Source organism: Sinocyclocheilus grahami, unplaced genomic scaffold (assembly GCF_001515645.1).
Source record: "Sinocyclocheilus grahami isolate Dianchi unplaced genomic scaffold, SAMN03320097.WGS_v1.1 scaffold464.1, whole genome shotgun sequence".
Classification (NCBI taxonomy): Eukaryota; Metazoa; Chordata; class Actinopteri; order Cypriniformes; family Cyprinidae; genus Sinocyclocheilus; species Sinocyclocheilus grahami.
Genome location: NW_015505643.1, coordinates 1,484,055 through 1,500,936, shown reverse-complemented (window position 1 = coordinate 1,500,936; position 16,882 = coordinate 1,484,055). Strand labels below are relative to the sequence as shown.

The 16,882-nt window shown below is 38.3% G+C and overlaps 1 protein-coding gene across 1 annotated transcript in view; it reads left to right on the top strand.

The window, feature by feature from the left end:
* The window catches only part of LOC107553062 (MAP kinase-activating death domain protein-like), a 77,706-nt gene that overhangs the window by 21,340 nt on the left and 39,484 nt on the right, over positions 1–16,882 (top strand). Inside the window, exons 2-5 of the mRNA XM_016235153.1 lie at positions 3,937–4,146; positions 5,815–6,092; positions 6,727–7,060; positions 15,197–15,506. Of these exons, the coding sequence (XP_016090639.1) occupies positions 4,088–4,146; positions 5,815–6,092; positions 6,727–7,060; positions 15,197–15,506 (981 nt within the window). The 5' untranslated portion in view covers positions 3,937–4,087. The remainder of the gene's footprint in view (positions 1–3,936; positions 4,147–5,814; positions 6,093–6,726; positions 7,061–15,196; positions 15,507–16,882) is intronic.

Here is a 16,882-nt window from a genome sequence, read left to right as displayed (position 1 = left end):
ACTTCAACTTCTACCAAAGTCATTTTCTGGTAAGATATCTGTAGTTGTACTTGAGTATGGCTTTCAGGTACTTTATACACCACTGCCCTCAAGCCATCCTAGGTGTATATGGCTTTCTTCTTTCAGATTAATACAATCAGAGTTTTATTTAAAAATGTCCTGGCTCTTCCAGTCTTTATAATGGCAGTGAATGGGTGTCATTATTCAATAGTCCAATAGAAGTCCAATAAAGCGCATCCATCTATTATAAAAAGTGTCTCAGACTGCTCCGGGGGATTAATAAAGGCCTCCTGAAGCGAATCGATGCATTTTTGTAAGAAAAATATCCATATTTAAAACTTTATAAACAGTAGTTTTTAGCTTCCTCTAACTGTTGAACTTTTTCTTTTATAAAATGAAATAATTATATGTAGCAATGTCATGCCTTCATAACCAGCATTAGCTGTGACCAGCAACAACGGTGAATATTTAGTTAGTGGACAAGTCATGTTAGTTTCTTTGCACATTTGCAGAGCTGCATTGCAGAGCACTGTCAGGATTCATTGTTAAATTGATCTCATGTATCCATCGTCCTCCTCCACCTCTCTCTCTCTCTTTCTTTCTTTCTTTTAATAAACTCAAAATATATTTTTAGCTGGGGTGCATGAATCTTGACAAATGAACTTGAAGCTCCACTGTAGAGTGAGTAGCAGTATTGTTGACCCTGATGAGATGCTGCTGAATGCAGAAGTCCTTGTTTTGTGAGCCATATGCAGTTACATAATATTGCATAACGCCATCTCAGCTCTGAAGGGTTCTGCTTTTAGGGCACATGAGTTTTATTTAAAGGGGTCATGTAACACTCGTTGGAGTGTTACAAGCTCTTGGTGCATAAAGAAGATCTGTAAAGTTGCAAAGACTAAAGTCTCAAATCCAAAGAGAAATTATTTATAAAAGTCAAGACTTGTCCGCGCTTCGTTTTCAACAAAGTCCCTCCTTCCGACAAGCGCAGTCTGCTCTGATTGGCCAGCTGACCCAGTGCATTGTGATTGGCTGAACACCGCAAGCATGCGTCGGAAATGTAACGGCCCTTACCATAATTGCCAGCTTCATCTTTCAAAATAAATGTAAAGACATAGCCTGAAAGGGGAACAGAGTCGCGTGACAGACACAGTGATGAAGCTGGTATGTGTTTGCAGTACACAAGCTACGGTTAAGACAGCTGACTCCACTGTGATGTGACCCTGTCTCTCTCTCTCTCTCACACGCACACACACACACACACACGATGCGCAAAACTCCACATTTGAACAGTCAATAGCAAATACTTAAACTAATAATAAAACAGTAGCTGATTCAGAAGCCCCAGATTGTCATAGCAAAGTCAGAATTACCTCCTCTCCTAGGTTCATGAAACGGTCGTCCATAAAATGCATTGCTGTTCTGTTGTAAGTAATCATAAAGATTCCTAAATGCATCTACTTTCGGAAGGCCAAATAAAGTGCTTTTGCTTTTGCCTAGAAACACAGCGTCTCCCTGACATGGCTGCTTCAACACTAACTGCAGTTACTGAAACCACGCCTTCTTTCTTTGCGTGTACATTTGGGCGGCATTATGCAAATATTTCCACATAGTGAGGTAGATATGTGTGGGCGTGTTAGAACGAGCCATTTTAGGGGGGCGTGGCAGAGTCTTAACTTTGATAAAGAATATCTCTTTGGTCTTTTGGTAATATCTCAATCACAACACACTGGATAGCTGGCCAATCAGAGCACACCTCGCTTTTCAGAACAATGAGCTTTGTAAAAATCGACGCGTTTCAGAAAGGCGGGGCATACAGGAGAAACCATAATGTACATTATATGGAAAATAATGTGTTTTTTGAATCTTAAACCGCATAAATGCATTGCATTTTACCAAATACACAAAATAATGTTCTTTTTCGCAACATCATATGACCCCTTTAAATGGCATCTATTGTTTTTTTCAATTTGACCTTTTCTTTAGTGTGTATAGCTGTTTGTGCATGCAAACTTACAAACTGTACAAAGTTCTTGCCAATAGGAGTTAATCTCTCTAACAGAAAACACTTGCCTGAAATGCTTTCTTTGTAGTCCTGCCATTATTTACATGACTTAGCTACATCACCCTGTTACACATTTGCATAATGTGCCTACTGGCTGCTTTGGTCCACCCTCAAAGAACAGTTTGGTAAGTGATGTCGAGGATACACTGTTTTATTTTTTCCCTGCAAGGGTAAAAAAACATTATTTCATTGTTTGGACTTCCAATACCAAGGCCTGAATTATCGTAGATATAAACTGTTTACAGCTGCTGATGAGACCTCAGGAGCTGAAACCTGATAAGTAAGGGCCATTACATTTCCAGACAGAGAGAGACTAGAAGTGCTGCAGTAATGTTAAAAAAAAGTTTTTTTTTCTTAAATCATGTAAATGTATTCTATCAGACACCAGAAATAAAATCATGAACTTATAAATAATCATAATATAGGCTTTTTAATTCTGGGCTGTGATGTAAAGAAATTACCTCAAACCATTAAGCTTAAACTTTGTCAGATGTACGGTGCAGGTGTCTGCCTGTGTGTTAAGAGCATGATGGAAAACTCTTTGCAGTGTAGAGTATCCAGAAATTCAGGTAAGAACTGACCAAGTTTTGGGTCAGTACAGAGAGAAAAAAACGCAGACACTGCGGTGAGACAGAAGGAACTGCTTCTTAAACGCCATCTGGCGTCATAATTATTGTTCTGTTTACAGCCTTTCAAGACTGTCTTGATGTTTGCTTAGTTAACAGAGTACATTCATCCAGAAATGTCTTGCTTGAGTAAATTGCATCTTGATATAGATAATATATCAATTTGTCTAATTATAAATTTCTAACGGGTTTACTGAACAACAGTTATGTTAGTTAAAAAAAATTGTGCATAGTACGTGTACAGTAGACAAGTCATGTTGCAATACCAAACATGACCACATGGAGATACAAAAAAACCCAAAAACAACCAAACGCCTTGGGCTGACTGCATATTCATACTACAGTACACGGATCCATTCAGAATGACTAAACACAGCAACATACACATGACAAATCAAAAAATTTCCTGAATGTGTCTTTGCATAAATACAATGTATGATGTGTGTGTCAAGATCACTCATACACAGTTTGTTTGTGCATCAGTATATCAGCCTCATGCATGCTTACTGTATGACTCCTTCACATAACTGCAACGTCTTTACCTTAATTATAGTCCTCAACCATCAAAACTTTAATAAAGAGAAGCTGTTTGTTTTATCCAGCCGAGAAAACATAGTTTGTGAATCATACAGCGGTGGGATGTTTTGATGTTCCGTTCAGTCTGTATTTCTGTGTTAAATTATTTTAACGTGTTGGAAGGATTTTATAATTAATCGCATGCATTAACGTTGACAGCCCTAGTTGTAAGTGATGTTAGCCTTTCTGGAACATCTGCCAGACTTAACTACTAAATTAGACACACCCCCTCCTTACAAAACTCAGCCCTTCAAGGATACCATTGTAACATTGCAAGTAGAAAAAAATAAAAATTATGAAGCTGAAATTGCTTCTTAACTGGAATGATCCTCTATTATCTCAGCTTAATGCATTTCATAATTGGGCTCCCCTGTGACATACAAAGTGATTGATGGACAGTCAGAAATAGGTTCTGAAGAATCCAACTGCATTTCTGTCAAATTATTTTTGCAGTTTATAAAGCCTAGGGCTGTCTATGATATTTTAGGACAACTATTTCAGTGATACTGTCAGGAAACGGGGATATATTTTGAATGGCATTTTATCTAAAAATCACTTGCAACACCTTCAAGCTTTGCAGTAATGCAAATGCAGACATCTTTGTTTCACTGCAGAGCAGTTGCTGTGTGATGGATTACTTCTATAATGTTTTCTGTTACTCTTCCACAGACCCCGTTCCTGCACACCACAGACCGCAATGATTGGACGCTGCCTGCCTCGATCAGCCAACTCCTAGTTCTGCTGCACCTGATTGGACTGCCTGCCTGAGAGCTGATCGTCGCTACTGTTGCCATGACTTAGAGACACTCCTGACACAGAGATGGAGAAAAAGAAAGTGTGCCCCCGCCTCCTGGACTACCTAGTGGTAGTTGGAGCCAGGTAAGGGAGATTGTTGAATGGAATGTGGGCGTGTTTGTGTGTATACAGCTCAGACATAGGTTCTATAGGTGCTTAAGTAAATTGTTGACAGGGGAATTGAATCACAGGTGAACTGATTGTGTGTTTTGTTTGTATGTGACCTGTGCAGGTGTATTCCAGGTGCCCGGCCTCAGGTGTACACTGTCAGTTAATGTTAAATGTGATTGTATGTTATCATGATGAAGTTTGGTGTGGTTTTGACAGCAGATCACAATATACTGGATAAGAAAAGGTGGAACCTGGGAAATATGTTTGTGGAGGAGCCCTTCTCAAACTTCCAGCCTTAAAGGGGTCATATGATGCGATTTAAATTTTTCCTTTCTCTTTGAAGTGTTACAAGCTCTTGGTGCATAGATAAGATCCCTGAAGTTGCAAAGACTAAAGTCTCAAATCCAAAGAGATATTCTTTATAAAAGTAAAGAGTCAGCCACACCTACCTAAAACGGCTCGTTCTAACACTCCCCCACATACCTACGTCACTATCTGGGAAGATTTGCATAACGCCACCCAAATGTTCACGCAAAGAAAGAAGGCGTAACTATTCTCGCTGTAGTATTGTTGCCGCCGCCGCCGCCATGTCGTGAAGGCGCTGTGTGCTTCATTGTGAAAGCGAAACTACTTTGTTTGGCCTTCCAAAAGAGGACGATATCGCTTCGTCATGCCTAGAGCTGATCCGTGCTGGTCGTTGAGGAAATACTTCAACTTCGCGCTGTCGATCGCCGGATCGGCTTTCACCGTGGACGAAGCGGAGTCCAGCCCGGGGTCGTCACATGTGGTTGCCGCAGGCATCACAATATGGTAAGGGATGTAACATTTCCGTCAATCACAACGCACTGGATAGCTGGCCAATCAGAGCACACCTCGCTTTTCAGAACAATGAGCTTTGTAAAAATCGACGCGTTTCAGAAAGGCGGGGCATAGAGGAGAAACAATAATGTACAGTATGTGGAAAATAATGTGTTTTTTTAACCTTAAACCGCATAAATACATTTCATTACACCAAATATACAAAATAATGTTCTTTTTAGCAGCATCATATGACCCCTTTAATTAACTCCTTCCAAATCCCTACTCCCATAATCCTGGGTTTTATAAACAGGTGTTTGAATGGGAGCTGCAAGGGGTTTGCGAGATTGTTATGGATTTATAGACCATTTATAATTAAAACAATATAATTTAAAAAGTAAAAATTTTAATATTTCAGAAGTGAGACTACAAAGATGTTGTAAAATTATTTAATGGCAAAGCTGAATTTTCTGCAGCCATTACTCCAGTCTTCAGTGTCACATGATTCTGATTATCAATGTTGAAAACAATTGTGCTGCTTAATATTTTTGTGGAAGCCATGATGCTTTTTTTCAGGATTCTCTGATGAATAGAAAGTTCAAAAGAACAGCATTTATTTGAAATAATAAAAAGTCTTTACTGTTACTTTTGATAAATTTATTGCATCTTTAATAAAATTATTCATTTCTTAAAAAAAATCTAACCAACTTTTGAAAAGCAGTATGTATATATAGCCATTGCACATTACTTGACACAAAGTGCATAAAAGAACAAGCACTGGGGCTGAGAAAAGCTAGAGATCTGTCTTCCTGTCTCTCACTTCAGTCTTTTTCCCTTAATCAGGCAACCCAGCAGCGACAGCGTGGCACAAACACCTCAGCTGCTGAGGCGCTATCCACTGGAGGACCACAATGAGTTCCCTCTGCCCCCTGACGTTGTGTTCTTCTGCCAGCCTGAGGGCTGCCTGAGCATCCGTCAGCGCCGGGTCAGCCTTCGTGACGACACATCTTTCGTCTTCGCTCTCACCGACAAAGATTCAGGTGTCACTCGCTATGGAATCTGCCTCAACTTTTACCGCTCTTTCCAGAAGGGCCACCACCGCCCACGAACTGAAGGAAAAGGTCAGAGCTCATTTTGTAGCGGTTTTATGAGGCAGAACCATTTTGTAATCCTAATTCAACTGATTAGTGGCTTGGTGTTGACAACTAACCATTTGTAACCCATCTTGAGCATCACATATGTATAGTGATGTGATTTTTAAAATGCAGACAGAATCCAATCATAAAATGGAATCTATGTCTCACTATATGAGGACATTTCATATGAACTTCATCTCCAGAGCTGCTCTGAGAACATTAATGTAATCAGTTAATTGTATTTTAAAATAATCAATTAAATGCATACAATCGTAACAATTGAATTACTACCACAGTTTTTGATAATAAATTTGTATTAAATTATAAAACACAGAATCCCAAAAAAATGTAAACATAACAGAATTTCTGGAAAAATAAAATAAACAAAAAATTATATTTCATAGAGCACTAATAGATTATTAATAAGATTTATTAATTTGATTAGACATCCGTTTTGATTATAAACATTTTATTAAAGGGTTAAAATAGAATCCAGAAAAAGTTAATCGGTAAAAGCTGAGAATTTGGGAAAAAATTGAATGGATTTCATAGGGCCCTTCTTATAGCTGTAATGGTGCAGTCACTACATAATTTCTCCTTAATATTTTTCTTTATACAGCAGAAAAGCCCACTCATACAGACTCTGCAGTAGAGGCCACAGAGAAATTTGACTCCTCCACATTGACTCTTCCAGGGGAATCTACGCTGCCCCCTGCAGGAGATGAGACATTGCCACCAGGCGAGCCGGGCAGCACCGGAAAATCTCCACGATCCAAACACAGTGGTCGACTAGCACCACAGAACCGGAACAGCACATTAACGTCTCTGTGCATTCTGAGCCACTACCCCTTCTTCACTACGTTCAGGGAGTGTCTGTACATCCTCAAGCGCATGGTGGACTGCTGTAGCCAGCGGCTCAACCAAAGACCTGGTGCTGCTAAGTCCACACAACGGTGAGAACAGCCTTTATTCTTTTCTGTGAAGTATGCAGTTATGTAACATTACCCTGAGATTCAGCAAGATAATATTTGTGCACAGAAGCAATGCCAAGTGACTGCAGTGTTTTGCAATCTCATACAGTAGATGTGTAAGTGTCAAATACGGTGGTGCTGCCAGAAGATGCTATCTCTGCATTACACCGTCACAACTGGCAACATTCTCCCTCTCAGTTTACAAATCCTGTTACTATTTTCGTTTTTGTTTATTCCTTTAATTCAAATTTTTTTGTGTGAATTAACTCATAGTAATGCAATGAAATGAGACTTCTTGACAGAAACCCAAAATTATGCACCCGCTGCATCAAAATCCAAAACCATTTGTTTGAAATAACTATCAATATTATTCCTTTATTAATAATTAAAAAGATTTCCACTTCCCTTAGTTGACTTTACAACATATAGGATAACAAAATGAACTAGGCTCCAAAGAATGTTTAAATATTGTTTAAATAAATATATTTAATATAATAATATAGACTGACACTGTTTAGTCACTGATAAGCAGTGTAATATTGATCAACGTACTGTATACTCAATGCAAATGTACACTATTTGCATTTACATTTAGACTTCAGTCTGTTTATTTCTCTAGTTATCAGTGAGATTGATGCACGGTCATATTTGCTGTCCATGTGGAATTACGTTTATTCATCTCATCACCCATCATGCACTTATTTCCCACAAGATACCATCATTCAGTATTTACATTACAATAAATCAGTCATTCACTGAGAAAAAATTCTCTCTAATCTCACTCATTTTACGCACTTTCAAACCTGGCACGTCTTGATATATGTGAGAACCAATTAAAATTTTTGCAGTTTCTTCTCTCCCTTGTGTTGATATTGCACTTCAACAAACAAATAGCTCTTCACATGTATCATAATCTAGCAACATGAATATGAGTAGACAGTGAGCGAGTTCTGATTTTGGGGGGTGTATTGCCTCTAAAAATGTTATGCCAGGAATGCCAGAAGGGCTCGACATTGTTAGATCCTGTAGTGTCGTGGCTGTGATTTAGAATGACAAGGTGCTGATGATTTTATAAAAGAAAGTCACAAGTGGAAGGATGTGTGACGGTGCTTGTGACTTCGAGAAAGGGACGAGCGAAAAGGATGTAGTGTGAAGAAGTTGCAGCTGGGATGAAGGATGTGTGAAGGACTGGTTTTCCTCTTGCATGTGCATGTGGTCTTGAAGTGTGGTTCTCCACACAGGACAGGTTTTAACTAGATCTTATTCACATATCTCAGTGGTAACGGTAACTACATCCTTGAGTGTATATTGGTAAACAGTCTGCACAATAGCACTCTGCTGCAGATCAATAATCATTGAGTAGAAGTTTTTTTATCTCTGTGATTTTCTCAGCAGAGTCTATTCTCGTGTAACCTAGCAACCACATCCACCATGAGCCACGGTCGCATTTACAGGCCTCAATTTGTTTGCAGTTGAAATGCCCTGCCAAGCCCATTTTATTTGCTCGCAAGTGTGGAGAATAATTTAACCAGTATGGCAGCCTGTGTTAAGTATTCAGATCTGAAGTAGTTCATACTGTATGTTCCATGTTGATGCAATGTTTAATCCTTTTATTTTCATTTTCTTTCTCATTAAGTTTAAATTTGATCATGTCCATTTGAAACTGAAATCCACATTGCTAGGTGTTAATCCACAGTTAGCTATAATTGGTGTTAGTCCATAATCAGCTAGTTGAACGTTAAGGCCTGTGTAGGGCTTTTTGTAAGGATGAGGAGGTGATACTATGAATAAAAATGGACTTTAATTTCTTTGATGGATGTTGACAGTGAGATCCATGATGTGATCTTTTAACTGTTGTTCTATTAATACTTAAAGTAATAGTTAATGTTGAAAAGCAAAATGTTTTAAGAAGCAAAAAGCTACATGCTTGTAATAAATCCATAATTTAAGACATTTTAAACTTTGAACCTTTGCCTCCAGCTAAAATACAGTCCATAATCCATAATAACAGTTTTGTGCATGTTTTTGTTTGTAAACGGTTCTTGATCTTTGTGTATTTCTCTCTTGATTCAGACCAGAAGGTTTTTTTTTTTTTTTTACTGGAGAAAGCTATTTTATGAATTATGAACTAGAGCAAGTGATATAATGTGCTGAATTTCTCCAAATCTGTTCTGATGAAGAAACAAACTCATCTGCTTCTTGGATGGACTGAGGGTGACCAAATTTTCAGCAATTTTTTATTTTTTTTGGCTGATCTATTCCTTTAAAGTACTGACACAGAATCTGATTGCTCCTGTGTTTAGACTCACCTTGGTCATGAACAGTGTTGGGCAAGTTACTCTTACAAGTGAAAATGTAATCAAATTACTGATTACTCCTTTTAAAAGTAATCATGTTACTGTTCTGATTACTTTATTTCAAAAGTAATTAGTTACATTACTAGTTACGTTACTTTTTTCTCCATGAAATTTATGAAATCCCAGCATACACGCTTTCCCGATAAATATGTTATTAAAGCATCAACATTCACAGAACACTGTTATTTTTAACTTAAGCAAGCGGCTGCTGCGTGCATGGTTTAGCATGGCAGAATGCCAGCAAAGAGCGCTGCATTTATAATCTCTAAAAGACATCTCAGTTCATCGCAATCTCACAAATCTCTGTTATAACACAATAAATATATGCATAATGAATCTTTCATAATGTCTACAATTCGTGTGTTATAATGAGAGGATTCGTGAGCACGCAAATTTCAGCCCTGCATTGCTCAATGCTGCAAACACGTGTTATAGCCTAAATAGAAAGTCTGCATACGCTTGCACCTGTTAATCGTTTATATTTTATATTAGTTCATGTTGCTTTTGTGCAATAGATGAATAACAATTTATTTGTTTTAGATATTTTATGTTTAGATATTTCTATTTTGCGGGAGTCCTGTGAATCATTTTATTCTCCCGCATCCCACACACACACACACACGAGCCTCTGCATTTGCATCAAGTCTTGTCCCGCGCCGCACTCTGTTGCATCGGGTCTCGCAGGAGCAGGTCTCTAATCCACTGGGACTTGACTCGACAGTGCGTGAGCTACATCCTTTTTACAATATCTAGATTATAAAACACTGCATTCTGTCAGCAATGTAACGCGGCAGTAACGCATAGAGACCTCGGTTTGTAACCACACTCTATAATTACCATAAAAATATATTTTTACTATTTTGAAAATTATAACGCGTTAAATTACTCCGTTACTAAAAAAGTTATCAAATTACAGTAACGTGTTACTGCCCAACACTGGTCATGAAGTCTACATAAAGCATGCATTTGTTTGTTTATACAATGAATCAAAGTTAGCTTTTAGCTCTTGTAAATATTAATGCATATTGGCTTGCCAGCCGTAAACAGCCTCCAATTTGGCTGATGGACTACGCTACTTGGTGAAAGCGTAGTTTATTTTTGCTCCGTGCCCAAGTAACCGTAACTTACTGTTTTAATCAATGCGCCTACCTACTTGGCAGTCTTAAACATATGACCTTATGTCACATTACAGTGAAAATTTCAAATAGAAATGACTCAGACAATATTAGAGTTTACTGTGTGAGAGTGTCTTTAAAGGCCATTTCTGACTCCGTCATCATGTTCTCTCAGTACTGCAGGGACCTTGGCTTTACCCACGTTTGTAGCCTTTTAGTATGCACGACTCAACCTTGTAATGACAAATCGCCATGCGTCATACTGTTCTCAACTGGGCTATTCCGTGTGAGAATAACCATATGCCAGACCAATGGCCTAATGAACAAACCAGAAATCAGTTTTCACTTTATCAGCACACTTAAACCACTAAAACAACTCGGTTTCACTCTTGTTGTCCTCATTTAATGAAACGCAGAACACTTGCGATCATGAGAAACCAGGAAGTAGGAAAGTATGGGGGTGTTTCCAGGCCTAGAAATGTTTGAATCTTGATGAGGAATATACAGTACTGTTCAAAATGATGGGGTCAGTAAGACTATTCAAGGACTGATTAAATTAATGAAAAGAGACCGTAAATATATTTGTAATACAAAACATTTCTATTTTAAATAAATGCTGTACTTTTTATTTTTCTATTTATGAAAAAGAATCCAGATTTTTCTTTTTTTTTATCATGCGGCAGTACAACGGTTTTTAACACTGATAATAATGTGTTTCTTGATTTCTGAAGGATCATTCTAGAATAGAAAAATTCAGTTTGCTATCATAAGAATAAATTACATTTGAAAATATATTAAAATAGAAAATACTTAATTATTTTTTTTAAGATTTATTTTTGGCATTTTTGCCTTTTATTGATAGGATAGTAGTGAGACAAGAAGCGAAGTGGGAGAGAGAGGGGGGATGGGATCGGGAAAGGTCCGCGAGCCGGGACTCGAACACGGGACGCCCGAAGCGCAATGGCGCTACATGTCGACACGCTGCCCACGAGGCTATCGGTAACAATGAAAATAGTTATTTTAATTTGAAATAATATTTGACAATGTTACTGTATCAATTAAATAATTTAGATTTTCATTAAATTACTGCTGTCTTGGTGAACATAAGAGAATTCTTTCCAAAATCTTACCAACGCCAAACTTTTGAACAGTAGTGTTAGTGTATGTTCCTTTTTATGCTCGGCTCTAAAAACTTTTGGGCTAGATTTTGTCTCTTTTTGAGTGGAATCTGTATAAAATAATTTTTTAACAAACAAATCCTTGTCCAGTAATTTGAATGACAGAAAAGTCGTGAAAGTATGGAACTTCAGATACAGGAACCCTGAATACAATAATGAAACCATTTAGCATATTATGATACTAGCATTAGCGTCATTGTTTTTCAGTGCAGAACTGTGGTTGGCATTCATTAGCATTTGTGTCCCTAAACAGGCCTGTATTAATATGCAACAATTTAACTATGCAGCAGCAATACAATTAATAAAGATGTCTCTGTGGTTTTGACAGCACAAATTGACAGTAGAGGGGGAAAAGACAGGTAGAGTGCAAGAGAACCAAACACGTTAGGAGTTGGAGCGAGTGCATGGAGCTGGTGGAGACAGGCTGTATGACAGATTGAGGCCACTGACTGTTCTCCGAGAGCAGCTGTGAGAAGTGGGAGTTCTCTGATGAACCAATTATGACTTACTGCAGTACCTCTACACACCCACACTACCATAGTCTGGCCTGTTTGGATCTTTAGAAGAATGCACTGTGCTTGTGTTTTTGAGCTCTAGTGAACTGACATGAACTATTATGTAGGCCTGAATGATTGACCCGAAAAGCCATGACAAACTAAAACCATAATTATAAGCAAAATGAAAATCATTATTTCTAGTCTTCATTGATAATTGCAAGTTACTCTAATGCAGTGGTTATCAACCCTTTTGACTTGAAGGCCCAACGTTTTCCAACACAATATTCAAAATGTAAACTGAAACATTAAATATTTTATGTTATTTAGCATTTAATTTCTATTACCGTTAGATTATTTGAATATACTGATGAACAATTAATAAAGATGTCTCTGTGGTTTTGACAGCACAAATTGACAGTAGAGGGGGAAAAGACAGGTAGAGTGCAAGAGAACCAAACACGTTAGGAGTTGGAGCGAGTGCATGGAGCTGGTGGAGACAGGCTGTATGACAGATTGAGGCCACTGACTGTTCTCCGAGAGCAGCTGTGAGAAGTGGGAGTTCTCTGATGAACCAATTATGACTTACTGCAGTACCTCTACACACCCACACTACCATAGTCTGGCCTGTTTGGATCTTTAGAAGAATGCACTGTGCTTGTGTTTTTGAGCTCTAGTGAACTGACATGAACTATTATGTAGGCCTGAATGATTGACCCGAAAAGCCATGACAAACTAAAACCATAATTATGAGCAAAATGAAAATCATTATTTCTAGTCTTCATTGATAATTGCAAGTTACTCTAATGCAGTGGTTATCAACCCTTTTGACTTGAAGGCCCAACGTTTTCCAACACAATATTCAAAATGTAAACTGAAACATTAAATATTTTATGTTTTTTAGCATTTAATTTCTATTACCGTTAGATTATTTGAATATACTGATGATAAATTGCCAGTTATCGCAAACACTTGATTGCAGTTGTTGCTGCAAAGCGTGGCACAACCAGTTATTAGATTTAGGGGGCAATTACTTTTTCACGTAGGGCCAGGCAGGTTTGGACAGCTTTTTTCTCTTAATAAAATAAATAATCATTTAAAAACTGCATTTTGTATTTACTTGCATTATCTTTGTGTAATAATATTAAAATTTGTTTGATGATCTGAATCTTTTAAGTGTGACATATGCAAAAAATTTTAAAAACAGGAAGGGGGCCAACACTTTTTCACACCACTGTATATATTGCGACCAAATCATGTGCTCGTGCGACCAGCTTAGAAAGTTAGTTGCAAAAGAGCGACAAGTGGGAAGAATGAGTCTGGAGCCCTGATATGCATTATACAGAGGCAAGAGGAAAACATGAATTCTGCACTCTATCAGAAAATCCTGATGGAGAATGTCCGGCCATCAGTTTGTGACCTCAAGCTCAAGCGCACTTGGGTTATGCAGCTGGACAATGATCCCAAACACACCAGCAAGTCCACCTCTGAATGGCTCAAGAAAAACTAAATTAAGGTTTTGGAGTGGCCAAATCAAAGTCCGGACTTAAATCCGATTGAGATGCTTAAACAGTCCATTCATGCTCGAAAACCCTCCAATGTGGCTGAATTAAAACAATTCTGCAAAGAAGAGTGGGCCAAAATTCCTCCACAGCGATGTGAAAGACTCATTGCCAGTTATCGCAAACACTTGATTGCAGTTGTTGCTGCAAAGCGTGGCACAACCAGTTATTAGATTTAGGGGGCAATTACTTTTTCACGTAGGGCCAGGCAGGTTTGGACAGCTTTTTTCCCTTAATAAAATAAATAATCATTTAAAAACTGCATTTTGTATTTACTTGCATTATCTTTGTGTAATAATATTAAAATTTGTTTGATGATCTGAATCTTTTAAGTGTGACATATGCAAAAAATTTTAAAAACAGGAAGGGGGCCAACACTTTTTCACACCACTGTATATATTGCGACCAAATCATGTGCTTGTGCGACCAGCTTAGAAAGTTAGTTGCAAAAGAGCGACAAGTGGGAAGAATGAGTCTGGAGCCCTGATATGCATTATACAGAGGCAAGAGGAAAAGAAAAAATACCATCGAAAGACAGTAAGTTCCCCTCAGACATACATCCATATAAACTCCTACCCCTAACTGAATCGCGATTTGTTTGGCATCTCAAACGATTTGAATAGTCACATATTTGAATCGATTTTCAACCGGCTCGTGGTTAATCGTTACATCCCTACCTACCAATCTTATACTGTCCAGTTTTGTTGAATCCATGTGCGCTGTAGCTCCAGTTACATGTCATTTGCTGACAGAAGTTGACCAATGTGGTCTTCTGATACTAAAACCCATCCGCTTCAATGTGTGGTTACTTTAATCACTGAATGAACACAGTGCCACGCTTCACTCTGAAACACACAGCTCATATTTGTTTAATTAAAGCATAGCCTTTGTGATTTGATAATCTTACTGAGACATATTGTGATTTCAGCCCTTCTTTCTTCCTCATTCTGATGTTTGGTTTGCACAATTCAACCTATTGAACATTTGCATGTAATAATGCATCTATTTGCTCCTGTGTGAATGGCCAATTAGATATTTGCATTAAGAATGAAAATATATGGTAATGTAAACTGTAAAGTGACCATTGTGTGTATGTTATGGTATAGTCAGGCGCTTGTAGAGCTTTTGAACTGTGTGCCAGTACCACTTTACTTGGTGATTAGTAGTTTAATCCTGAACAGTAGATGCCAGCTGCCAGTGTTTTTGTGCTATTTCTGTTTACCAGGCAGACACTAGAATACACTTATTCAGAATCACTGAATTAGGACAATACCTGAATGTACTGGAAAGTTCAAAAACTAGTTAATGAACAAATGGAAAGAGAGCTTGTCGTACTTGTTCTTGGTTGTACCTTTGAACCCGAACCCTGATCCTAATCGAAAACTTTACACATGTGAATTTCTCTCCCCCAGGGACACAATGTGGCGTGTGTTTACAGGCTCTCTCTCCATCGAGGAAAAGGAAAAGGGCAGTCAGGTGCTTCAGGACCTGAGGGAGATTGAGTCATGGGTGTATAGGCTGCTGCACTCCCCGGTGCCTGTTGCTGGTCAGCGACGTGTTGACGTGGAAGTGCTCCCCCATGAGCTGCAGCCAGCACTGACCTTTGCCCTTCCAGACCCTTCCCGCTTCAGCATTGTAGACTTCCCGCTCCATCTGCCGCTGGAGCTGCTGGGAGTTGATGCTTGTCTGCAGGTCCTGGCCTGCATTCTGCTGGAGCACAAGGTATGGATGGCATAGACCCTTAGATTACCATATTTGTGTACTGTTTTCATGGTGATACGTCAAAGAACATGGTACCACCATGCTAAATGTGCAGAAATGCCATGGTACTTTTTTGTTAGTGCATCTATGGTGTGGCCATGCTTGTTTTCTCAGTGTATAAGGATGCACCGTATAGCAGTACCATACCTGTTATTGGCCAATTTAATTAATTGGTATTGGTCAATGCTGTTTAATAATAAAAAAAAAAAGTTAAATGTAGTCTTTAGCAAGCCTCAATGAAAATGAATGTTCGTATTGTTTGTGTTTCGTGATAATGCTGTGATGCCTAAATTCACTTAAAATGCATGTTAAATTATTAAATTTTGTGTTTTTTTTTATTTATTTAGACAAAATAGTATTACATATCATTAGTAATAATATTTTATTTATTTTCTAAATAATATAATGCATCATATCATGTCCGGTTATCATAGCATGAAAGGGGTCATATGATGCGATTTCAAGTTTTCCTTTCTCTTTGGAGTGTTACAAGCTGATTGTGCATAGATAAGATCCCTGAAGTTGCAAAGACTAAAGTGTCAAAACCAAAGAGCTATTCTTTATCAAAGTTAAGACTCTACCACGCCCCCCTAAAACGGCTCGTTCTAACACGCCCCCACATATCTACCTCACTATGTGGAAATATTTGCGCAAAATGTGCCCAAATGTGCACGCAAAGAAAGAAGGCGTGGTTTCAGTAACCGCAGTTAGTGTTGAAGCAGCCATGTCAGGGAGACGCTGTGTGTTTCAGAGCGAAAGCAAAAACACTTTATTTGGCTTTCCGAAAGTAGATGCATTTAGAAATCTTTAAGATTACTTACAACAGAACAGCAATGCATTTTATGGACGTCCGTTTTGTGAACCTAGGAGAGATATCACAGTGGAGTCAGCTGTCTTAACCGTGGCTTGTGTACTGCAAACACATATTCATCGCTGTGTCTGTCACGAGACTCTGTTCCCCTTTCGGACATTTATTTTGAAAAATGAAGCTCGCGATTATGGTAAGGGGTGTTACATTTCCGACGAGTGCTTGCGGTGTTCAGCCAATCACAATGCACTGGGTCAGCTGGCCAATCAGAGCAGACTGCGGTTGTCGGAAGGAGGGACTTTGTAGAAAACGAAGTGTTTGAGAGAGGCGAGGCATAGAGGACCTACAATAATGTACAGTATTTGAAAAAGAATGTGTTTTTTGAACATTAAAGCATGTCAACATATTTTGTTACACCAAATACACAAAATAATGATCTTTAAAAAAGCATCATATGACCCCTTTAATACTGGTATATTTAAATTCACTTCTATAGCTATTTTTTTTTTTATTCATAAAAAGTGTGTAT